Consider the following 26,319-nt stretch of genomic DNA (forward strand, 5'->3'; position numbering starts at 1 on the left):
TACATAGCGACGCGCGGGACTAACAATGGAGGAATGATCTAGATTTCAATACTTGATCTAAATTTAAATTATCTTATCGTCAAAGACCAAAACATGGAATATCTGTGTCTGGGTTCGTGTCTTGACAAAATATGCGATCTTTTGTAAGTGTAAGTCAGAATGTTGTTGACGTCATATTATGTAAACTTTTACATGACAAATGCCCATTTGAGTGAATATAAAAATATGCATAAAGTTTTCTAGCTTAGTCATGGTATTAACACAGGTATTTACACTTATTCATTTCAATTTGGGCAGTGGTTCGTGTCAAGTTCTGAAGACATTTCAATATTTTCGAAATATGGATAGTTTTTTTAAAGTAATTTTTTTCTTTATATATTAACATCTACATTTCTTCTCTTCATTTCAATACCTTGTTGACGTACAAAACGCTTCCCTCTCATTGTTAACTTATAAACTCTCAATTGTTTTGTGGGAAGATAAAATCGTTTTCTCTTTTTTTTTTTTGATAGGAATTCTATCCATTTTCCACTCTTCTTAAAACCAAACAATTCAAGATAACTTCAACAACTTTATTTGAAGATCAATAACAAGACAACATATGGAGATCTTCTATATCAAGCATTCCTTGTTACTCATTTATAATGGTGTGCTTAGAGCACATACAAAAAATATTAAAACGATGGCTTTCTCCGAGTGCAATGAATATCATTGATCGTTTTAGGATGAATAACAATGTGGAGATCAATCATCATACAAGTACCCGTCTCTACAATGGGAGAATACGGGGGGGGGGGGGGGGGGTCAATTAGGCTCTTTAAATTAATCTCTACTAATTTGTAAATTCTCATTATATATATCTCTGAGGATCATTAGCTAATGATTTGGATATAGAGTACCACTATTTAAAACCGTTTACATTTAAATGTATTAATAAAAAAATTCAAAACAATTCTCTCTCATTCCGTCAACAACATACATTAACAAAGTAAACAATGGCAATAATAGATGAGTAGTCTTAGTCACGTGTCGTGATAGCATCCACAATGAGGACAAATATATATTTGATCGTACATCCCAGTCAAAACTTGCAATGCCTAGTCTAATTCATGGTCTGAATAATTGGTGGCAAGGGCGCTGCACCTGACGGCCTTGTCTGTACTCCATTAGGAATATATTCTCCAATTGGGTCTAACTGCTTCTTTTCTGGTATATCAATTGCAGTAGCATCATGTGGATTAAGTTCTTCAATGCTGATTTTTTCTGGTAAAAAGACAAGTTTGACCTCTCATACAACGTAATCTCTGATTTGATAATCTTTAAAATTACAATTTTTTGTTTTACTGTTTATTTGAATATTCTATATTGTAATTAAAACAGATTGTAAATAAGAAACACTTTTTGTTATGAACATATATTTAATACATGTGGTTTGAAGTGAGTTTTAACGGTGATATGTTATGCTGTGTTCACTGATCACAATGTAATTAGTGAATTGGATGAGTTAAGCGCACACTGACTATAAGATATTCTGAAATTAGAGTCGTGGGTTGGGTGACATGATTTTCTGAACTCCGTGAGTCTCATTAGTAAATAAAACCACGAGTTATGTATCTTACAGATTATATTGATTATAAAAAGTTAGACGTCTTCGTACTAATGGGAGGAAGGGAAGATGGGAGGGTTGTTGCCTCGGCAGCCTCGTTTTGGGGGAGATTAGAGCGATGTGTAATGGGTGGTAAGCGGCCTTCGTCTGTGGGGCCTATACTTAAAGCATCTCTGTATGTCTCTAAGTCCATGTCAGCTGTTTCGAAAAAATAAAACCCAGATTGACAAATGAATGGATATTATACTGAAAAAGCTCACAGGAAAGTGAAAAATATAGGAATGGACCTGTACGACATGCTGTCAAAGAAGGGATCGAAAAGAACATGTTCAAGCATATAGGGAAAATGTTTAAAAATGCCTGGATAGCACAGCTTCTATGAGAGGCATCTCTGGGATTATCTAAACTTACTTAATGGGAAAACTGGAAAAAAAACAATATAAATCCTATTCTACTTCCGGTACTTTTCTATATGTATACTGAAAACCTAAAACGTGAAATGTGACGTGATGTGAAGACCAGATGTAAGTTATTCAAAAGAAGTTACCTTGATTTTCTCTGAGCGTCTGGTGCATTGTTTTCTGTTTTCCTTTGTTCTTCTTATACAAGATGATACCCACTATTAAAGCAATGAGTAATAACAGAATCGCAACCACTATTCCGATTATTATTCCCAAGCTGGATCCCGCTGACGCTGTTCAAAAGCAAAAAAAGGTGATTATCACAGCAAGTAAGAGAAAACTCTCTTCATAAAATCACCATTTAAAAAAAATCATTCAAAATGATTACCTGTGTCGTTGTCGTCTGTGAAGGGACAGGTTACTACAAAAGAAGTAATACAAAAAATGTTAATGAAAAACATTTTTTCTAAGAAAAAAAAACAAATATATGTGAACACGTACTTGCAAGTGTGGTCCACGGGCCCGTTTTATAAAAACACTTACGACTATGATTAAAAACTTTAATTAGTTGATTGTAAAAGGTTGCAAATTTAATGATGTTATCTTAAAATTGCTAGCATAAAAATAATTTAATTTCTTTTATAAAAAATTAATACCATTTTCAAATCAATGTAAAATAGAAAGTTATTTGCAAAATTAAATTTTGGTCTTAGTGGAAAGTTCTTTTGTAAAACGGGGCCTAGGTTGTAAAAGGTACAAAGTTTAAAGTAACATGTTCTGATACATGTACCCTTTTTTCAGGTATTAGGTAATATTTCTCCCATTGATATTCCTCAAAACGATTATGGGGCAATATGAGAACCATCTATCCTTCTGTATTCAATAATTCAGAAGTGATTAAAAGATGAGTTAGATAGCATGATCAACATGTACTGGTCCCAGGTGGCAAAGCAGGTAACAATACAGTCTTTGTTTGTAAGGCTTATTATTACAGTTCCATTTTAAAGTAACTTGGATTTAATTCTACCAGTGGTAATCGAACTTATTTTCATAGGTCCCTTTCTAAGGAAGCGATTCTTCTAAATCTCATGTCAGTTTTAAATATTTTTTCCCAGCAACCAAATTGATTTTGAATTACCATACCTATGTTGGATCCCAAAACTTCATAAAATCCTTACAAAGAAAGATATTTTGCAAGATCTAGCAAATGTTCTACCATGCCGCCTTCCTTACTCCTCACGCAAACATTAACAGAAGCGTAGAAACTTCAGCTGTATTGTGAAACAACCTATTTGTGGTGTTGATCAAATGTGGATACTTTAAAACTCCAAAGTAGTTTTAGAAAATTTGAAATCACAAAATTTTACCAAAATCATTAGCATAAATACGTATGGATTTTTAACACTTTATACAACTATTCCTCACGATAAGTTAAAGACAGGGCTATTTGACATCACAAATAACTGCTCCTTTAACAAGAATCGAACTTGCAAATTTTCCTATCTTGTGATTGATCATCTACAAACATGCTTTGTTAAAAACCATTCTAATGCAACCCACAAGTACTCTGAGTTTATACTAAAACATGCCTGAGTTCCTAATTGACAATATCTCTACGGTCTTTGGAGAACAGGTTTTCCAACAATCTGTTGGGATTCCCATGGGTCTAATTCTGCCTTATTATTACGGATTACTTTTTGTATTCTTATGAAGCAGAGTTTATTTTAAAAAAATCTCTTCATGTTCACAAGAAGTCTCTTGCTGTGGCCTCCAATTTGTCATTTAGATATATCGATGAAGTTTTCAATTAACAACATTTATTTTCATTCATACGTTGATCGATGAAATATATGGAGATAATGAACAGTATTCAAGCTCAAAAATCCATTAAACATTACAAAATAGGAGCAGAGCAAACACGGACCTCCAAAACATCAGAGGTGGGATCAGGTGCCATGGAGGAATGAGCATCTCCTGCCGACCGCTAACACCCGCCGTGTGCTCCTTGTCATGATCGGGAAATAACGGGAAAATCCGTCGACAATTTAGTGTGTAAATAATGGCCTAATAATTAGTATGAAAAACGTCAGTCAGCATTTGACTCAATGATAAATTGTATTTGCTGACAAGGTCATTGTATCGACCATAGAACGTACGGAATGATGACTTTAAACGAAACTGCTGATATTCTTGTTTCATCAACGTGTTTATCAATAATTTACCTCGTTTTAGAAATTGTACATACGTAGAGCATGCTCTTGCGTATCGAATCAACTGAGAGATATAAACCCCGTATATGCAGGTGATGAAGATATATTGCTGTATAAGTAAGGGGAGTTGACGATTGAAAAGTTAAAGTCATCACTTTTATCATAAAGCTTGGTTGTTAGATTATATTAAAGTCTTTTTCAAGTAAAATATCCAAATATGAAACAGATGTGTCAGATTCTGTGGTATCTTTCATCTCAGGCTCATCGGGATATATCGTATCGACATAAGAATGGAAATAATCATTGTTATACCATTGAACTCAAAATAAAAGATACCACGGAGTCTGACAATCTGCTTTATATTTGAATATTTACAGGAGAAACATTAATGGCAAATTAACAACTTTTCTATCGTCAACTTTCCTTTTTTGTGTATATGGGTTTTACGTCTCCCAGTTGAATCAATTCGCAAGAGCAAGTTCTTCATACGAACAATTTATTAAACGAATCAGACTACGATAAATAAGTTAAAAAAGTCAAAATTTTATATATTTTATGGTCGTTACAATTTCCTTGTTCGCAAATACAATCTGTCGTTAGGTCGAATGCTGACTGACGTATTTCATACAAATTTTAAGGCCATTACATTTTTATACTGAAATGAATACGGATTTTCCCGTTTACCAGATCAGAAGAAAGGCACACGACGGATGTGACTGGTCGACAGGGGATGCTTTCTCCTCCATGGCACCTGATTCATCCGATGTTTTCAGAGATCCATGGTTGCTCTGCTCAAAATTTGCTTCATTTCTTTCATTGGATTTTTAGCATGATTACGGGTCTTTATCTTCACATTTCATTCCCTCCCTTTTTTTTTTTTTACATAAAAATAGATCAGATAAAAACCCTTTCTAATCTGTGACCCAGACCTTGTGAAAATTAACATGGATCAGGTTCATCATACATCCTTAAAAGATTTCCTACCGAGTATGAGCTATTTAGTTCACCATTGCAAAGTTATGCACCGGTTAAGACTATTACTTTTTCAATCCCTGTGATCTTCGCATATTCAAAATAATCATGGTTCTGAAAAATCATTAATCGTAAGCTACGTTTGTGTCCTGCTTGGTATGAAGTCTTCAAGGTGCTCCAAGAGGATCTAGTTAATGACTAAGAAACATGCCAAAATTAATAAGCTTCATGCATCTTCCATCTCAGGAGGTCTAGAAAAACACCTTTTTATTACTCACTTAAAGAAAGAATTCATTTAAATTTGTAAACAATTAAAATGTATATACTGTTATCACTTACTATATGGGGTAAACACTAGTGTACCCGTTCCATCTGACTGTTTGACTGTGGGAGACTGCGATCTCTCGCACTGACCCTTGCTGTCACTGGCGTAAATTGTTGACCCTGATGACATCACGGCCTGAAGATTCATAATGCAGTTGTATATTTTGCAATATTACTGATTATTTATGGCAATGCCTAATGAATGAATTTTTAAAGAAATGTCTAATGAAATGTAATTCTTACATAACAGGTAAACCGGAAGGTGGTGGAAAAATCCACCGTAGTGTCTGTATTGACGATTGTCGTGTAGTAAGTACTTCCGCTAGAAGTATAATAAACGCAATAACCCTCGCCTCCAGCTGAAAGTGGAAAGATAATGGTCTTATCTAAGATGACTGAAATGGGTATTTTTTAGGCAAGGTGGTTTCAATCCTAGACGCAATCGATCAGTTCGGCATGACCAAGGTAAGAGATGTTAATGAAGAGGAGGAAGGCTGACTTACTTGAGTAGAACTGTTTTGTTGCACATTGCGTGTAGTTCACAGTTGCAATTTTTCTGTCGGTACAGACATCCCAAACAGACCCCGTCCCACATGTCGTGGTGCTGCCGTCATTGTGGGTGTAAGCAGATGTAGCCAGAAAAGGAGTGGGGAAATACTGCTTTATGTCAGAAAGATGACCTAGGAGAAAAATAAAAATACTTTTATTATGAATTGCAAAAGTTGTCAGCACTGTCACATGTATTATATTATGTCCTGGATCAAAAAGTGTTACTTTTGCAGGTCAAAAAGCTACTTACGTGCTCTATCCAGCAGAGTACCTGCTAATTACTAGATAATTCTAACAATAATTTTTCTTTATTTCTGCAATACTAATTATTCTAGCTTACCGGCCTTGACCAGGACAGCATACTCTTCTGTACCGAGGTCAGATGGGTTGCAATAAGTAGAAGACGTGGGCCAGGACGTCACAGAAGGATCATTGCTCTCAATATATACTCGGGCATTATTTGCGTTTACTTGTATATCTAAACAAAGTAAGAGTGAGTAAAGTTTGATTCCAATGAATGCTCCTATATCTCATATTCAGAGAAGAATTCTACTTACCAGCATAGATATAGTACATATAGGAGTAGTCCGTTATTTTTGTGTATTTTAGGCATCTAAAGGCGTTCTGTAGTGAACTGAACAGGTTGATGTACTGATCACCTCTACAATTGATTTAGATAATTAATTATAAAATACAAGGAAGACTATTTACTTTACCTTCATCACATATGGATCAGCTTTTGCATAAAAATGTTTTTAACTTGCATTGAACATTATTCAGTAGTGTGCTTCATGTAGATTATGCAGTTATAAATGTTTAAAAGTTTTGTGACAGTGAAACATCTCTTTTGATCGAAGTATTGTAAATATATTAAATACTTGTTTTTTTCTTTTTAACACTGCTTCATGTATAAATCACAGGTGTGCAAAGTATTATTACACCTGAGTACTAACAAATTATTTAAATTCCTATAGATCACCAAATTTCGAGACAATTTTTAGTGATATAACTACACTATATAAAGTATTTTTCACAAAATCTGGTTTAAGTTGTTTATAGAGTTTAATAAGAGAATGAAATTTTCGTGGGCAGATGGTCTCGTATACTAGTAACTTAAATTCCCGCTTATAAAAAGTGATTTACAAGTACATGTATACTCACACATCATATGATTTATAGGCCGGTATAAATGAAAAATAAAAATTCACTGCTTAAACAAAGAAAAAATGCAATGTAATTTATTATATTCACTTACTTAAATAGTATCAAATTATTGGTGGTGTCGTGGTTCACGCATGTCCACGAAGTTACGGTTGATGCATATGCAGTGACGGTCCAACCGGAAGTGACCTGAAGATTGGCTCTATCAAACACAACATTGGAAGTTGTCATGCTGCTGTCATACCACGTGCTGTCCCATGTGGTGGGAAATGTACATGTCCCATCTAACAAAAAATAAAGTATTTAAATGTAAAAGTTTATTTAATAGCATATATAATTACAACATATACGTTGTTATTACATTACATATTAACCAATTGCTGTGACATCTGTCCATTATTTCCCTTGTCCAAAAATGCACAATTAGGAATCCAATTTCACAAAGTACATTTAATCCATTATTGGACTGCAGTGAACTTTACTATTGTTTACTTATCGGACTCTTCAAGGTAACCTTTGATCATTTATTTGTCAATGTTTCAAGATGTATGCCTTACGCATAAATTTTAAAAAATCTTACTATATGGGGCCTGTCTAGGGCCTTAGGTTGATTATTTCCTTTATGTAAAGGTTATAGGCCGAAAACTGTCCATTCTATTCTGTTGGAGGATCTCTATGCTATTCTCTATTTTCACTCTATTGTGTTCATAATGTACTCTCTTAGAATTGTTTCTCATCCATTGTATCAAGTAAGCAGAGTCTACTTATTGGACTATATCAGGTAAAGGTTGTTTACAATTAAAAGAATCTTACATTCATTGTATTTGTTAACTTATGGACAGTTACAGATGAGTGCTATTTTTAAATAACTGGTTAAGGAATATTTAACACAAAGCATGATATTCGAACACTATTTTCTTGTGATTGTGAATGTTGAAAGCATGTCTCCTTCCGAGGGAGAAAGCATATTTATGATGAATGAGACATGTATTCATAACTTATGAAAAGGAAACTTTTTAAAAGGCGTCGTATTGGTATTGTTTCATGCAATCGTGATGACATACCTGAGTTCACAAAGGGGAGAGACCTTGCAATGGAACAAAACACTTAGACATATGAAATAATATAGATCATGAATTTTTTTCAGTATTTCGGAAAAATAATTCTACCGGTATTTGATTAATGCGGGGCAGTTATTTACCACTCGTGTCTCCCTACATGGAAATAGACACACTGGCTTTGGTATGGTCTGGCTAGCCTGTCTGGTAAAAACTCTTGAACCATTGAAAGAATAAGTATGATGTTGCTGATGATCCACAAAGGTTTACTGATCTTGAAGCAAACTCAATTTCAAAATGTTAGGGTCTCTGAGCAAAGACGTAGATGAAATGATGACGACTGTTACTGGAATCTTTGATTAGATAAATTCAATATTGAGTATAACCCAGAGATGTTGAATGAAGGTAGATTGTTAACTAAAGTTAGGTTTAGATTCTCTGAATTCTAAAACTTTAATGTAATGTATATCTCAAAGATTATGTTTTAATTACTTGGCATGATTTAAGTAAAACAATGTCTGAACCCTTTGATTGGAATGGGTTCAAACTTGAGTGTGTTGTTGCTGATGACCTAAAAGTTTGTTTATTGACCTTGAGTCAAGGATTTCTCAAAGTTTAGTTACTTGGGATGTTGAAATTATAATACAACTTGTTATCATTCCCTCACATTTATGATATTAACCACTGAATCAGATAGATCCATGGACACCATGTTAAATCATACAATGTTTGCTAGTGGCTATAACCTGGAAAGGGTAGACGAGCGTTTCTGTCCAGAAAAAATATGTTTGTTTCGTTTTTAAGTAAGATCATGCTTCTAATATTCATTTTTTGAAGAACAAAGTTTTGCTGATACAAGATTTTAAAGGATTAAAGGCCACATGGAGGTTTGAATTTGTAAATGGAGTTTTCAACAGGGATATCTAAAAGGTAAAAATGTTATACAAACAGTAAAGCTGATTAAATTGGGATTAAACTTCTTATAATGGGGTGTAAGGTGTAAATACACATTATGCTAACCACGTTTATCTACAAAACCTTTTTGAAGAGGGTAATTGAAGTGTTACAGAAGTAAAAACTTTTGCATTTTAAGTTAAAGAAAATATTAAAAAGGTGAATAAAAAAGTAACATTTGAACAGTTGATTGTTTGTGCTGAATTTATATGCATTAAAGTAATTTTTATTTGGTCTGTTCCATTTATTTGCACTTTTGAACTCAAAGATACGCTTCTCTTTCATTTCAGAATAAATAAATATCATTTATTAGCTTCTACCTATATACCCCTTCCTTACTACCTAAAGTTATGAATACCGGGGATGTTATTTTTTCACTCAGAAATTCGATATATGCAAATGTCAATGGATTGAGGACCCGCCCCTTTCTATCTAGTACATTTTATATTTACATTTTTATAGGTGTATTATGGATGTTATGAAATTTTTCGATCGTAACACGACCAACTCCCTACTTGTGAGAAAATGAAAATTGTTCAGATTCACTGTATATATACATACATGTAAAAGAACATGAATCGTAGCACATTAGATGATGGTATAAATTTTCATTTGGAAGTTTGTAGCTCCTTCGTCAAATGTTCTCTCTCTCTCTCTTTTATATTATTTTTTTAAACATGAGATATAAACGATTTTTTTAGCATTTCTGGACCTGAAGTAAGATATCGATGTATGCATATTTTCTGGTAGAAACCACCATTAAAAAAGGGATATGACTTTATACTCAGTGTAAAGTCATAAAATAACAACGAAGGAAAACTTTATAAAATACTTCTACATTATGTTATTGAATTTCAATTTAGAAGTTATGAGTACATGTAATAACTTTGAAAAGACTAATTTGAAGAAAAATTTCAAAACATTTTACACTTTTACAAAAACTTTCAACAAAAAATCTTTTTTCTTCTTTGAATTAGAAGCTGATTACATATTCCACTGTCTGCAGTTGAATCACTACCTTTATAATCATTCATGCTTCAAATACAAATGTGAAGTCCTAATGTCAATTCGATTATTTTTTATTTATTTATTCATTTTTGTTTTTATAAAAGGTTCACTCAAACATGAAAACCAATTTTGTCTAAACTTTACTTACCAACATTGTCAAATCCAACCCAGACTATCAAAGAGATAAGAACGAATCTTATATTGTCACGCATCGCTGGAAAAAAGATGTAGATATCACAATATTTCGTTAAATGTAACCAGATTTATCTTTTCTGCATGATTATATGTGTTGTTTAAAAACCATGATTCATTGTGAGGTATAATTAAAGAAGTCGTTGTGCATGGAAACTTGCATACATTTTATATCCGATCAGGGATGATTAATATTACAAATAAACTACCATTAATCCTGCTGTGAACGTTAATTGTTTCCAGTCTTTAAAATATAGTGAAGTTTATCCTCTAACGAACCCTTTGACGTTACGCCTATGAAACCTTAATCTCTTTGTCAAATCCTTAGGGAAAACATTCCAATAATTTCTTTGTTTATAACATGTAAATTCATTTTACACTATCCTTAAAAAATATCTTTGCACCTTTTATCAAGGTGTGCTTGTAGTTTAGGGTATTTCTTCTAGATTTTTATAACATCAACAAACCAAGAAGTGAACAACTCTTATTTGATATGAATAATGGAAATTATTTTCAGATATACTGGTACTGTATTGCCAGAGTACGTGCATTTTCCAAAAGTAAATAGAGAAAAAAAAAACTTTCGCTGACAAACAGACAAGTACCGGCCAACAGTGTATAGTCTGTGAACCTTGTCACCTATCTTTATTGGGGTAATCTTGGTCTCTAAGCACATGTAGTATTGTGAAATTTAACTATCCTTATCATCGTCCCAGAAAATATGTGAAAAGGCTTTCTAGTTATCACCTGAAGTAAGGCTTACTAGTTATCACTTGAAGTAAGGCTTACTAATTATCACCTGACGTAAGGCTTACTAGTTATCACCTGAAGTAAGGCTTACTAGTTATCACCTGAAGTAAGGCTTACTAGTTATCACCTGAAGCTAGACTTACTAGTTATCACCAGAAGCTAGACTTACTAGTTATCACCTGAAGTAAGGCTTACTAGTTATCACCTGAAGCTAGACTTACTAGTTATCACCTGAAGTAAGGCTTACTAGTTATCGCCTGAAGCTAGACTTACTAGTTATCACCTGAAGTAAGGCTTACTAATTATCACCTGAAGTAAGGCTTACTAGTTATTACTTTAAGTAAAGCTAGACTTACTAGTTATCACCTGAAGTAAGGCTTACTAGTTATCACCTGAAGTAAGGCTTACTAGTTATCACCTGAAGCTAGACTTACTAGTTATCACCTGAAGCTAGACTTACTAGTTATCACCTGAAGCTAGACTTACTGGTTATCACCTGAAGCTAGACTTACTAGTTATCACTTGAAGTAAGGCTTCCTAGTTATCACTTTAAGTAAGACAAATGCTTGTAATCTCGAATTATTGCTGTATATATTAATTCTCGGAGACAAACCAACAAGATAAGAAAAATGAATTTGTAATACAACAAGGACAAACTGATGCCGCGCTCACGATCGCAATTGGCATATATCCATAAATTAAGTTTTCAGAAAAAGAAATATTTTACTGTAATCAAAGATATGTCAATACATGTACATATGCCCTTCTCATCCATTTCTGATGTATTATTTGGATAAACACCCTTTTTAACATTTAGTAAGAAACAGAATCACACATACACACAACACATTATATAAGCCTACCTCTTTAATACCATAAAGTTTATAATTTTGAACAAGTCTCTGAAACAGATAAACATGTACTTAATTGGGTTTTTCAGCTGAGCCCCTTTTCTGGAGGACGTGTATGGCTCAGGTATGCCTTATAATGACTACCTTATTATGATCCACGAGGTCAACTAAGATAGTCAGGAAACAAATAATAATATGGAATATCAGCATCTTTCGCTTAAAGGTATAGTGAGGAGGATAATAGTTTGTCATGCGCCATAAGATCTACAGTGGATTCTTGATCACTTGAGACTAGTGATAACCCCAAATTCTTTACCAAAATAATTCCGGGAAACTACTATTTAGTACTCGTGTTGATTTAGTAAGGGATTCTGTCGTCGTACTTTCTGGAACACAGAGTGACGGAAAAGTGTGTTGACAATAGAATAGAACAACACGAGAAGACGAAATTTCTGTTAATTAAAGTGCAAAATACTTCGAGTAGACAATGATGATCTAATTAAAGAAGACTACATCAAATCTAAATCCGGAGTTCAAACAAAAACCCAGAGACTTTTTTTTTAAAAGTAACTTATCTATTTCTCGTATTTTTTTTATGCATTATGTAATACTTGTTTATGTATTTTTGATGCAGCGTGTATATTAATTAAATAAAACGTTCCTACCTTAATGGAATATATACATGCATTTAGTACATGCACAATAAGATGTGGTCATGTTAGGATTTCTGGTATACTATAAAACCTGCCCTGGCCCATTTGGCCTGGCCTGGCCTCTAATTTGGCTCCAAACCAATTTTTTGGCCTGGCCTCAAATTTGGCCTCTGTAAAAAATTTTGGCCTCTATTTTGGCCAGGCCAACTTTTAAGGCCATGCCAAAATTTGGTTTGGAGCCAAAATAGAGGCCAGGCCACCTTAGAGGCCAGGCCAGCCAAAGGGGCCAGGCAAGGTTTTATAGTATGCCAGGATTTCCTGAGGTCACTTCTGTAAGAGGGTCACTTTGCTTGCCTCCCGAAGGGGACTGCTTAGTACAGGTTTGAATGTATAAAACTACACACTTTACTAAAATAACCAGTATGCTTTAATTTTTGTAATTTTGTATTCTTTTCTTTAATAACAGTAAACGTTTAGAATTTTTTTTTCATTGTTTGGTATGCAGAATTCAATAACTTTTAAAATTCATTGCATGAAAGAAAATGTTGTTAAGGACATACGCAAGGTAGTTTGAACTTTATCGTCCTTTTGATGAGTTCCAATACGTAAAGGAACTGTGTGCTACATTTTATTGTCTATATATGCTGTTGTACACTTCTTCAAAAACAAGTTTGGATAAACAAAACATCTAGAATATATGTTTAGTAATATTTGTGTATTTTCTGTATTTTTCTTTGAATTATACAAGAATTTTCATCAATTGATATCTTTTCAAAATACCTGGTAATGCCTGCTGATTTTTTGTCTACGAATATCTGATGGCACTATAATCTTAAATAAAGAATATCTTGAAAAATTATCAGTAGGTAAGGTACGTTGCGTATGTCCTTAAAACTGTTTATGGGCAATTTCATTTCTTTTAAGGGTACAGCTGTATTTTCTTTCTTTTTAATATTCGGTATAATTTGTCAAAGAAAATACATACATGTCCTGTCGAAATAACAGCTCACTTACAAAAGGGAGAATGTAAATAATTGGTTGACATTTTACTGCTTTTTTATCGCATTTGTATCTCATCTTTTGTTTTTTTAATTAGAAATCTGTAGGCCTAAATTATTACACAGGCCTTTCATACATAAAGGTTCCTAATGCCATTTCAAAGAATTTTGAATTCAATTCTTCACAACAAAGACAAACCTGTAATCCATATCAAATGTATAAATAAGATCAATAATTTCTATACTTTGAGCTTGGCAACACGGTCATCCGTTGTATTCTTTGAGCGTATATTTGAAAATTTTATTCATATTGGTCTTCCCAAGGAGACGATAACCGAAATCCGATAATCACCGCCCAGGATCAGGTTCTTGGTATTTGTTATTTCCTCACTTGAGTCCGTCAGTTTCGCTGTATGAAAGTATCTAATCACGGAGAAGTTTTATTATTATACTTTCATGTTAAATACTAATATCTGATTGGTTTACACGCATTTAACAATCCGTAATGTTACCCTCAGCGTTAGCAACACACTTAACAACGGGTAACATTACGAAAATATCACATGCGTTCAAATCATGCGCGTACGGTTCACCGTAGAATTCTCAAAGCGTCAGTTGTGCGTTTGAAAGAAGCCGAATAAACGACGTCAATAAAAGCTTGCGTCCGATGTAGCTTACTTGAAAACAACAAACGACAGACGAAACATCCTTGCGAATGCAAACTTTAGACGATAAAGGACTTTTTGAGTAGCAAACAAACAATAAAAAGGTGGTAAATCTTTTCCGAAGCTTTCTTATTGAGAAAAATAGAAGCGGGGAGTCTGAAAGCTTTCTAAGCGTGAACTCAACGATCTCCGAATTTTTCTTTTGACATCCGAAATCAATAAGACATTCAGTATAATAAAATAAATAGTGCACGTTTTTGAGGGTAACAGTTGAAATTGACACCCCTCGGAAAACCATTGTCAACCTCCGCTGACTCGTCGGTTGACAATGGTTTTCCTTGGGGTGTCAATTTCAACTGTTACCCTCAAAAACGTGCCCTATTTATACATTGGTATCTACCCTTAACAGTATGAAGTTTTCTTTGAACTGACAATTCTTTTACGTCCTGCTAAGAAGCATACTGTAAATAGCAGAACTTTCCAGCTTACCAACTAACTTGCCCTTGAGAACATCACAATACAACTGATATTTATAAAAGTGGACGCTTTTTTATTTTCAAAATTACATTGAATACAATTTTTGTACGTATTTAGAGAAAAATAAATAAACTTCATTTGTGTAATGCACTAATTAGTAAATGAAAGACATGGAGAAAAACAGAACCACTCAAATCATGCACAAACAATAAAAATATATTTCTTTGAGATTATAGCACTATTTCCGTTTTTGATTACAATATCAAATGTCTTAAGCAACAGCTCTGTAGTAAGACACAATACACTTAGTACATGCATGTTTCAGCAAGATTCAATAAGCAAACAAGCTAACTTCATTCAGTTTTCATGACGTAACAATCAGACATACAATTGATAAACTCTCGGTGTCAATACATCTCTTGAAATAAAAAATGGCATCATTAAATGTCATACAACACAAATTTATCACAGAAATTAGTGAACATAAATTATAAATTAAATGCTGGGGTAAATTACGGATCACATTTACAGAAAGAGTTGATGAACCAACACCGAATTAATACTTCTGTTTTGGCAATATACGGCCCGGAATTCCTCTGTCTCACTAGAGTTGACCTCCTGGTTGGATGCTGAGAGCTATTTTTGTAAAGGAGGAAGAGTGTTTGGTTTATCAGCAGGTGGTTCTATAACAGTGGCATCCCTAGGGGTCACAGCTGGGTCTATGGAGAAATAAACCCAACATATGTATCATCATTAAAAGGGTTATTCTCTAGCTCTTTGCCTGTATTTTACACTTCAATGGAAATGGAAATATAGCACAATGTATTAATATGATACGTGACTCTCGGGAATACTTATTAATATGAGGGATCTTTTCCTGACACAGTCTCCTTGACTTTTACTTCATAAAACATCAAATTAATATCTGCTACCGTATTTGAATGAGAACTTATATTCAAGCAATATTATTAAAAGTTAAGGAGCTGAATATTCTTGATAATTTTTTTTACACAGACGGTGAATTTGGCATTACCACTTGTTACCTCCTATATACACGATTAAAATAACAACTGCCTAATACGATTGCATAACATTAGAAGATTGGAATTGATATTAAATTGATAGCTTTCACGTTACTTGGTACACGTCATCTATAAGGAGACATAAACTGTTCATTTAATTTAGCAAAAGAAAAACGGTTAACCTCAAAATTCAACAAGCATTAAAGCAGGGACAGTAGTTACTTAAATTAAAGGGACTGTGAGCACTGAGGTCACAAAATGATACCGCCGCTCCCATATGAGAATAATGGCAAAATCCATGTTTAATGCCCTGGGAAACACCAAATATCTGTCCGATCAGACCACAACATAGGAGATGCACAATGGCACTATGTAAGACAGATTCTGTAAAAGTTTCATTAAATTTTATTCATTGGTATAGGATGAGTTACGAATAACAGATAAGTAGCCCCCTCCAATGTTATGGAGAGAATGGCAGTGTCCATATCCATGGCAAATCCCAAGTTTTTTTTCCTATCAAAACGACAAATAGGGGTGCACAATGGATTCTGTGAAAGTTTAATTAATTTTTTACGCAGTATAGGAGGAGTTGCGGATAAGAGATGTGTACCCCCAAGTGTTACGGACGTACGAAGGGACGGACACCCCAATCTCTATATATTCCTAACCCATTTTTGAAGCGGGGTGGGGGTATAATTTAAAAAAAAAAAGGACTTCAACTTACTATTATTACGATATAAAATACATAGATTTTAAAATTGAATTTATAAAGGAACACAAGTTTTTAATTCTATAAACTGGATCATCGCAGAGCATGCAGAGTAAGCCTTTAAAAAGTTTTTTTTTTAATATCATGTATAAGAAAAGTAAACATAGGGAAGTAGTTGATGATATCTTCACCTATTTAGATCCATAAAGACAGCAATATATATGCCACAAATCAAAGTTGTTCATTACACAATCAAAAGTTTCTATTTATGAATTGAAAACAAACCAATGCATATTCCTGTTCATTGTTATAGTAATGTCCTTCCAAAAGATAACTGATTAGAAGAACTTCAATATCCTACTGCAGTTTAATATGTAAACAAAAGTAGCAATGTCATACCAAACAAAATTTACACAGAAAAAGAGCCAAATTCTCTATTTCCAAGTCTTATAATGGTATTTTTTTTCTAAATAAGTCAATTATTTTTACCTGTTAGTTTTCTCTTTTAAGTTAGATACTCTGGAAAATTATTCTACTATATTTAGCTTTATTACTAAATTATAAATGCCGAAAAAAAACTGAAAATTCGTATGACTGACCTTCCAAAGGAATCATTTATATATTTTTTCTCCTTTTATTTATAAGGTTAAATGGATTAGAGTAATATTTTTTTATAGTCCTGAATAACATTGATACTTTTTTATGGTTTAATGAAACTTTTGAATATCAACAGAAACATTAGATACAAGAATTTAGAAAATAATATAAAAATATATAAATATATATAAGGATATTTCAAGATGAAATATGAAGATAACGATCAGTGTGCTCCTTGTCATGATCGGACAAAACTCAGTCAACATTCGACTTAACGATAGAATGATTGTATTTGCTGACAACGTCATTGTGTCGACCATAGAATTTGGAAATGTTGACTTAAAACGAGACTGTTGATATTCTTTTTCATCAACTTATTTATCAAAAGCTTGTTCTCGTTTTAGAAATTGTTCGTACGTACAACATGCTCTTTTGTATGGGAGACAAAAAATTCTTAGGTAGGTGATAAGGGTATACATAAATAAGGAAAGTTTACGATAGAAAAGTTGAAGTCATCACATTTATCATAAAGTTTTGTTCTTTTTCTAGTAAATTATCCAATTATGAAACAGATGTGTCAGACTCTGTGGTATCTTTTATTTCGAGTTCTAAATGATATCTGGCATGAACATGAGAATGTAAATGAATATTGTTAGTTGATAAAACGTCTTCGATATATCTAAATGTTGAATTAAAGGCCACTGAAGGCAAAAGACTTCTTTTCATGCAAAAGTTTTTGAATAAATTCTGCTTCATATGAATACGAAAATAGGTTTTTTAATAACGGGGTGCAATTAGAACCCATCGGAATTCCAAAAGATTGTTGGAAGACTTCATCTCCGAAAATACATAGATATTGTCAATCAGAAACATATAAATTTTGGAAGTGACCATTGAAGGTGAGTAAATTTACGACTTCCAATTTTATTGTAAAAGCAGCTGTCTATGATGTCAAGAAACATGGGGAATGGTTGTATAAAGTGTTGAAAAGTCGTATGCTTTAAAGATACTAATTTTGGCAATTCTTTTATTTCAAATTTTATAATTGCTCCTCGAAGTTTTTAAATATCCACACCGTATTTAAGTATTCAACCGCTTCTAGAATATATTGTTGTACAGTACTCCTGAAGTTTCTCCTTCAGTGTTGTTAATATTTTTGTGAGGAATAAAGAGGCTTGGTAGAAAATTTACTGGAACCCGCTATGTATCTTATTTGTTACACACAGCGATGGACACGTTTGAATCATTTGATTTCATTCAATTCGAGACTGAACAAAAAAAAACAATCGAGGTGATATATCGACAGAATGAAAGTTCTGATGCCATGGTAGAGAATGTATTTGCTGTTCACAAGACCAGAGCTGTGGATGGACAAGAGACAATTTTAAGATCTCCAACTTTAGTCTGTGAACTGTAATCTATCAGATGGAAACGGTTTTTTTTTGTGGGTGAGTCAATGTCAAAATCGTATGCTGAATTGTGCTTTAGCATTTCATCAGATTATAAATTGTTTAAACCTTCCAAGAATCAATAGAGTCATCAGACAAAGGGCGAGGTGTCTATTTCGTTGATGAGTTTATTGTTATTGAACTTTCAGAAGACCTCTAAGAGTGCCATATCCAGCAGTTTTTTTTAATGAAAATAGTGTTAAATGAATGTTACTAAGTTTCTATTTTAATGATGGAAATTAATGTTAATGAATATTAAATAAGAATTATTTTACAGTACCAATATACTAATGTACTACTGAGTATAACTATGCTTTTGTTATAAATGCTTCATTGTTATATTAAGAGTTTTGATGTTAGGGTTAAGATATCCGATAGCAGCCATATAGGGGTATAACGGACAATTACCTCCAATGAAAGGCTATGTCTCCTGGTCTCTGCTTTAAACGTATATATAGAGATGCTTCAAATTGTTTTTATCAATAAACATTTGCACAGACCATGAAATGTCAAATTAAGCATAACGATAATGTGAGGATATAATTTATTAATACACAATTATATTTTAAAAATCAAACACATATTATTTAATTTCATAATTTCTATTCTCTAACGTGATAGACCAAGGTCCATTATAAAGTACCCATAAAAAAATAATTGAATGTAGCTGTGGAAGCACACAATATGTTTATCACCTGCAGATTTTTACCTCATTTTAAGACTGCCTATATGCACTCTTACCTGGTGGTTGAACTTTCTCTTCATCACTGTGCTCTCTGGGATTTATCTTGGCTTTATATTTTTTATATATGACGATTCCTACTGTGACTGCTACTGCTATAACAATAACCCCTACCACGGCTCCAGCAATGATACCTATGTTGCTAGAGCTTTCTGAGGCGGCAGCGGAAGTAAAGGCTGTTAAATAAAGAGAAGCCGGATACTTATGTTCAACCATGATTATTAGTACACTGTATCCACATAGAGAGTGTTGATTTGATAACTAATTAATAATGTATAAAGATACTTACGTTCTTCACAGAAAGCATGGTAAAATATTGAAATACTCAATCAGAAAAAAAGCATATTACAAAACAAATACTAAAGATTTATCTAATAAAATGAGCACATTAAGCGTAGCCAACAGGTTTTGAGGAGAAGACAATATTTGGAGGTATATTTATAATTTAATGATATAAGGTAAGATAATTATAATGTTGTATTGTGTTATAATTTAATGACTTAAGGTATGATAATGTTGTCTTGTTCTACATGTACAATCTCATAAACAAGGTGTCTTTTATTTCAGACTCCATAACATTAATCTTATCAATTATACATACATGTATATCAGTATAGCTGATTGAGCAGAAGACATACTTACGACACGTCTCTGAAAAATTAAGAAAAATAGTTTTTAAGTATATGTATATATTTATTAAAGCTACAAATACTAAATTTTTTGTTTGTATTCTGCAAAGATATAAAAACTTTTCTTATTAATTTACCATAAGCAACAAATTCTAATGTCCCCGCGCCTGTTGACATTTTGGATGTCGGTGTTTGACTTTGTCCACACGCCCCTTTGTTGTCACTGGCGAAGACCTTCCCACCGAAAGAAGTAACGGCCTATCAAAAATACATCAATTTGAAAATCGTCATATTCCAAGTATATTTCAGTATGCAATCTTTCTTTAAAATCTACTTACATAGCATGTAAATCGGTGTGTTGTTGTGAAATCAACTGTTGTATCGGCGTTAATTACTGTGACGTAATAATTACTACCAACGGAAGTAGAATAGGCACAATATGCCACACCACCAGCTGCAATAGAAAGCTTCTGTCAATGTCTTTCAGGAATCTGCCTACTCAACCGAGATGTTATTATCGTTGAATGTTAAACATACCTGAGTAAAATTGCTGTGTTGAGCACAGAGTGTAATTGACCACCATCTGAGTTCTATCTGAGCAAACATCCCAAACGCTTGTGCCATCACAATATGTTGTAGAACCGTCATTGAACGTATAATTAAAGCTTCCCAAGAAAGGTGTTGGGCAATTTTGTGTTGCATTTAGGATGTAATCTAGAACAAATTGAAGAGGAATCTTTAAAAAATAATAAATGTTTTTTTTAAATAATTAGTCAGTAGGTCGTAGGTGTTTTGTATAATATGTGTATTATTTACCTTTCTTAATCATAACAACTGTTTCTACTGCTGTCGGCAGACCCTGGGAAGGGTTACATGCGTAACTCACGTTAACTACGTCTGTTGTTGTTTGAACAAGTACACGGGCATCCCCAGCATTGGACTCGTTATCTGTAATCGATATCAAAAAAGAAATATCTGAAGAAGGTCTTGATATATATATATATATATATATATATATATATATATATATATATATATATATATATATATATATATATATATATATATATATATATATATACAACAGGTGCCACATTTAGAAACATAAATGAAAACTTTAATCCGACTAGGTTTTAAACATGAAATTTTGATTAAAAAAAAGAAAGAAGATGAAATGGCTTGATTGAGACAAAGAAAATCATTTTTAAAAATGTTTATAGATTTTACAAGCAGTAAATACTTACTTGCGTGTATGAGATACGTGTATGAGTAGTCTGTTAACTTTTGCCACTTTAAACACCGATATACGTTATGATCTGCACCAAAAACATTTGTTGTTTGGTTTGACCTTTTAATAAAAGGAAAAAAAGAGAACATTTTTGAGTTTTTGTCTTATTCTCTTTTGTACTTAAATTTGAAATCTATAGATTTATTCTTCAGCGAACTGTATTGTGTAAAAAGACTTAATGTCCACAAAAAATAGCTATCATAATTATTCCTATGGTTTAATGCAATGTTCCTCTGCAGAAATTGGAGAAGGAAAAGGCATGCATTAAAAGTGTTTATTAATATTATGAAAATAGAAAACGTGTGCTATACAAAAAGGAAAAAAGTTGTCCAATTTCTGGAGGTGAGCGTGATATTGGAATATGGATAAGAGACATTTATATTTGTGGCTAATGCATTATAAAGCATATCATAAAAAGTAATTTATATGAAGTAGTTACAGTCTAAATTTTCCCTGACTTTTTTTCAAATTCTGAATATGATTAAGCAATGAGTATACAATCACATTCAACCCTAGGGATACCCAGTAGATCATCATATTCTGAACCGAAACAAGCTACATGTATATAAGAAATGGCGTTTATTGCTCTATACTCCTTCTTTGAACACCACATTTTCTGTTTTCGCAATAGACACTTTTCAAATCTTTTAGCCTTTAAATTCATTTTTTGCCAGACAGAAAGCTACTAAAATTAACCAAATAATAGTTCACATTTTTGTAATTAATTGCGTGATTGTTTATGACGAAGATTTCATCAACCGAGTTTAATTTGACTAACATGAACCTTGAAATTGGACACTAGCAATTTCTGTTTTGTACAAGCATAATTAAAAATTACTTAAACAGCAGTAGATTGTCGGACGCTTTGTCGGCTATGCATGTCCATGATGTAATGGTGGCTGAGTATATCTGGTGTTTCCAGCCAACAACGTATTTGTCAGACAGGGTGAATGTTATGTCTTGTGTTGTGTCACTGCTGTCGTGCCATTCTCCGTCCCAGTCTGTTGGTAGTGTACAGCTTTGTACCCCTGCAATTAGACAATCAACTATTATTTATTTATATTTTACAGAGATGTATGTTTCCCCCTTTCCCAATTCAATCTCTTGGCCATCAATACTGTACCTTGATGACATGTCCTTGAATCTAATGTGAATCTTTTCTGATGAAATGGTTATCAAACGTGCAAGGGGTGAATATATATTAATTAAAAGTTCTGTGTCATTGACTTAACAAGTTTTGTATCATGTTTTCAAACCGTTCACGGTAACTCAGTCGGTAGAGCGCTTGCTTCGTGATCGGGAGGTCGTGAGTTCGAATCTCGGCCGCGACAGACCTAAGTCGATAAAACATGGGTAGCAACTGTTCCTTCGCCATGCGCTCGGCACTTTGAAGTGAAAGTTGCGGGTCCTTCGGATGAGACCTTAAAAACCGAGGCCCCGTGTCACGACAGGCGTTGGCACGATAAAGATTCCTCACTGCTCAATGGCCCTGAGTGCCGTGTAAAGGACAAAATTTGAAGCCCTTCACCAGTATATGGTGACGTCTCTATATGAGTGAAAAATTCTCGAATGGGACGTAAAACAACATACAATCAATCAATCATGATTTCAACATTTTATTGTTCATTGACCTTGAAATACAACCTTTCACCAAGATTAAGACAATCTTTAAATAATCATCAGCGACATGCTCAAGTTTGATTTCATTTCAATTTATTACAATTAATGCCAGGACCTCTGAGATATGACTTTGAGTCAAGATTTTGACCAACCGTTATATCAAGACAAACATATAATTAGTTTGAAAATCCATTCCAATCAAGGGTCCGATATAATGGTCTGGACATACTATTGTCATACCACAACTCACGTCTCCTTCGCTTTGGGCTAGACATACGAAATAATTAAAATTCACAGAAACGGAGTAAAGAAATGTTACGAGAAAACATAAGCGATCCTTTTCAGATCTGCAGCATGCAGTGTTTTAAAGAAAGGAAATTAAATATGCATAAATGTATAAAAATTCAAGAAACATTTTCATTTAATCGAAAATATTTCTTTCTGAATAAGTTTAGTGAGATCTGCAGTCTTTTTACTTCAAAATCTTTTTTTTTAATACAAATTCTTTTAATTGTTAATTCCCCCACCCCTATAATCAATGTCTGCAGACAAAAATCAGTATTTACCTATCGAATAATACAATACCTCCCTCCCATTTCCTTGACGTAAAATCAGGAATTTATAACTTTGAATAGAATTTATAGATTTTATGTTTTTCTTTTGTTTGACACAACTCGATGCAAAGCAGGCAAAAAAAGAGACGAAACAATGTCCCTAGCCATGCAAATAAAAGACAGTAATTTTAAACCTAAACGATATATTGTTGACCCATAAATAGATTTCACACCATTGACCTCTCAAGTAAACAGTTTGCTTTCTTGATATCTATGGCAAAATTGGAGAAAACAGCAACATTGGGTCATAATGAAACATTGTTGACTTAGAGACACTTTAATTTATGCAGAGCTACAGTGATGTCATATTAGGTTTAATCACCATGAAAGTGCGTCCTTTTTATCAGCATATAAAGGAACAATTGATACATAAGTCTTTGGTATTCATGCTTGTGTTTATTTCTCTGTGTTAAAATTTTAAAAGCGTTCTTAAACCTAAGATAACATAGCATTAATACCTAAAGTGATGTTATTGTATATTTGGACAATGTTGTCATAATCTGTTTGTTCATTTCGGCAGATAAAATTAATGCATTATTTATTGTTATATCTAACATACAGATATTGGATGTAAAGACGATTTAAATTAAAATGTGTAACAAAAAGAAAAAAAAGTAGCTAGTGACAGGTGCTTTTTTCCAACATGGCTACAGCCTTCTTGAGATTAGATTTAAATCAATTATGAATAGACGTTTTATTTGTAGTTTATATGAAGTATGATATCATGGCTGAAGTGAAAAGAATTATAACTTATTGTAAAGGGGCATTTTGTTGATTTAAAAGATTATCATAAGACATTTTACACTTCTAATAAATATATTTCCTGCATTTGAGAGGGTGGCACAAAGTGTCCTCCTTTAGTAATTGGTTTATTATTGGAATACTTTATTTCTGATTTATATGTGAAAATAATCAAGCAATTATGATTTCTAGACTAATTCATCAAATTTACTGCTCGAAATTCTTTTTATAGAATACAAAAGATGTAAATTAAATACAATTACGGGCATACATTCTATTGTAAAGAATTGTGTGACTTAACAACTAATTTGCACTGAACATGTTAACGAGCTCAATACTATTCGATTTTAGCTAAGGGTTAAGATTGCCAAAGTAGTTTTACAATCTTTTAATTTCAACCATGGTCTGCATTTCAAACAGTTTTTTTATTCATTGTATAAGCAGATGCATCAGATAACCAGGATGTTTCTTTAAAGACAAAAAACTGGTATTGTATAACTGTTAGAAGATACCATGGAAAAATCACTCATTTACCGGTATATGTTAGAATTATAAATATGTGCGATACGACCTCCAAATTAATGAATGTCTTTCTCAACACCTGAACAAAATTTGAAATTGCCACGATGAAACTTGGGTTTAATATCGATAGAAAAATACCAAGAAAGACAAAACGACATGACCTCAAATTCTTCGGTGTTCTTCTCTTATTGTAAACTATTTCTGAACAAAATTTAATAATATTATGGCGAAAACTGATTTGAGTTATGTATTAAATTTAAATATTTTACCTCAGTGTTCATAGCCGAACAGACAGACAAAAAAATCACAAGGTATCTTTTTCTTACGTTTAACTCCTTCTGAATTAAACAATGAAAAATGTTAATTGAGTTATTGCTTCGCAACAAAAGTGTAGAAGGATCGACTAACAGATGGACAACATTTTTAGATTTTCCCTTCTGGTCCTCACCTTTTGTATTAATTTGAAATTATTACAATGAGAATTTTGAGTTGTCGTGTCACAATAGATATACATATATACACAGAGACAAACGAACGGACAGACCTATGGGCAATATGATTCCTTAATAGAACTCACGTGGGGCCCTAAAACTATCTTCCGGTAGTGGAATGACAAGAAAGAGATGTATGCCAATATTATTCAGAAATAAAATGTTTTTGAAGTCTTGTGAAGCAAATGTTGCCCTTTAGAAGAAGTTTACACTAATGTTTTCATACAAACAAACCGTACCAATTTCCTCTACTTCAAACAAATAATGAAAAAATTCACACACTGAAAATAATGGAGTGAGTTCTTCACTCAAGAATCCTTTGCATTGATTTAATATTTAACATATTATGTAATTGGGGAACAAAAAAGGGGATTAGGATTATATATTATAACATGATCAATTTGTTGTTTATTATAAACAACATATGTTTCAACAATACGAGGAAACACACTTGTGTTTTAATTTACTTAGCGATTGTTAATACCTTGAGTAAAATATGACAAAACTTATGGTGAAAAAAACATTGGTTGATCAGAAAACAAAAATCACAAGGAAAATAAGAATATCTTACTTATTATGATTGCTGACATCCATAGAAACACACATATCATTATTTCCTCATTCATTTCTGACAGATTTAGCGTCCCTCTTGATTTTACCTCAAAGTACACGACATTGCTCCTCCCAGAACTTTAAAATACAAGTAATTCACGCATGCACACATATGCTTTCTATTCACAACGATCGATTTATGCGGAAATCATTTTCCATTTCTTATCCGAATTAATATCCAATAAATTAAAAAGGGACTGAATATTATCTATGTATACTGTTGAATATGATTTCTTCATATGTGACATTAAGTTAGAGCGAGGTTTTAACTTGATCGTGAATTTCTAAATACCTGGTTATCAACTATACACAAAAGACTTCTTATTCTGACAAATTTTCTTTTTCCCACCCAACCTTAGAAATTTAGTTTTCTGACAAAGAAATTTTAAAAAGTGAATAAACTGGTCGAATTAAAATCGATTATTGGTTTTGCAGTAAAAGAAAAATAAAATCAG

At 32.9% G+C, this 26,319-nt stretch overlaps 2 protein-coding genes across 2 annotated transcripts; both read right to left on the reverse strand.

Annotated features, from left to right (window-relative positions):
• Positions 1 to 852: 852 nt before the first annotated feature.
• On the reverse strand, positions 853 to 10,476 carry LOC133173382 (uncharacterized). The gene is made up of 12 exons (XM_061308366.1): positions 10,392 to 10,476; positions 7,318 to 7,507; positions 6,620 to 6,723; positions 6,403 to 6,540; positions 6,017 to 6,193; positions 5,757 to 5,872; positions 5,529 to 5,649; positions 2,396 to 2,428; positions 2,154 to 2,294; positions 2,018 to 2,029; positions 1,658 to 1,804; positions 853 to 1,263 (listed from the first exon to the last, which is right to left on the reverse strand). The coding sequence occupies exons 1-12, from the start codon at positions 10,453 to 10,455 to the stop codon at positions 1,103 to 1,105; spliced, it is 1,404 nt and encodes a 467-aa protein (XP_061164350.1). The 5' UTR covers positions 10,456 to 10,476; the 3' UTR covers positions 853 to 1,102.
• A 4,470-nt stretch (positions 10,477 to 14,946) lies between these two features.
• LOC133173153 (uncharacterized) lies at positions 14,947 to 26,061 on the reverse strand. The gene is made up of 11 exons (XM_061308094.1): positions 25,824 to 26,061; positions 22,103 to 22,292; positions 21,221 to 21,324; positions 20,793 to 20,924; positions 20,514 to 20,690; positions 20,315 to 20,430; positions 20,114 to 20,234; positions 19,990 to 19,998; positions 19,884 to 19,886; positions 19,347 to 19,523; positions 14,947 to 15,548 (listed from the first exon to the last, which is right to left on the reverse strand). Exons 1-11 carry the CDS (start codon positions 25,876 to 25,878, stop codon positions 15,466 to 15,468), a joined length of 1,167 nt encoding a protein of 388 aa, XP_061164078.1. The 5' UTR covers positions 25,879 to 26,061; the 3' UTR covers positions 14,947 to 15,465.
• Positions 26,062 to 26,319: the final 258 nt, after the last annotated feature.

This window comes from Saccostrea echinata, unplaced genomic scaffold (genome assembly GCF_033153115.1).
Source record: "Saccostrea echinata isolate AGI-Se365-2 ecotype Australia unplaced genomic scaffold, CSIRO_AGI_Sech_v1 ptg000056l, whole genome shotgun sequence".
In the NCBI taxonomy this organism is placed as follows: Eukaryota; Metazoa; Mollusca; class Bivalvia; order Ostreida; family Ostreidae; genus Saccostrea; species Saccostrea echinata.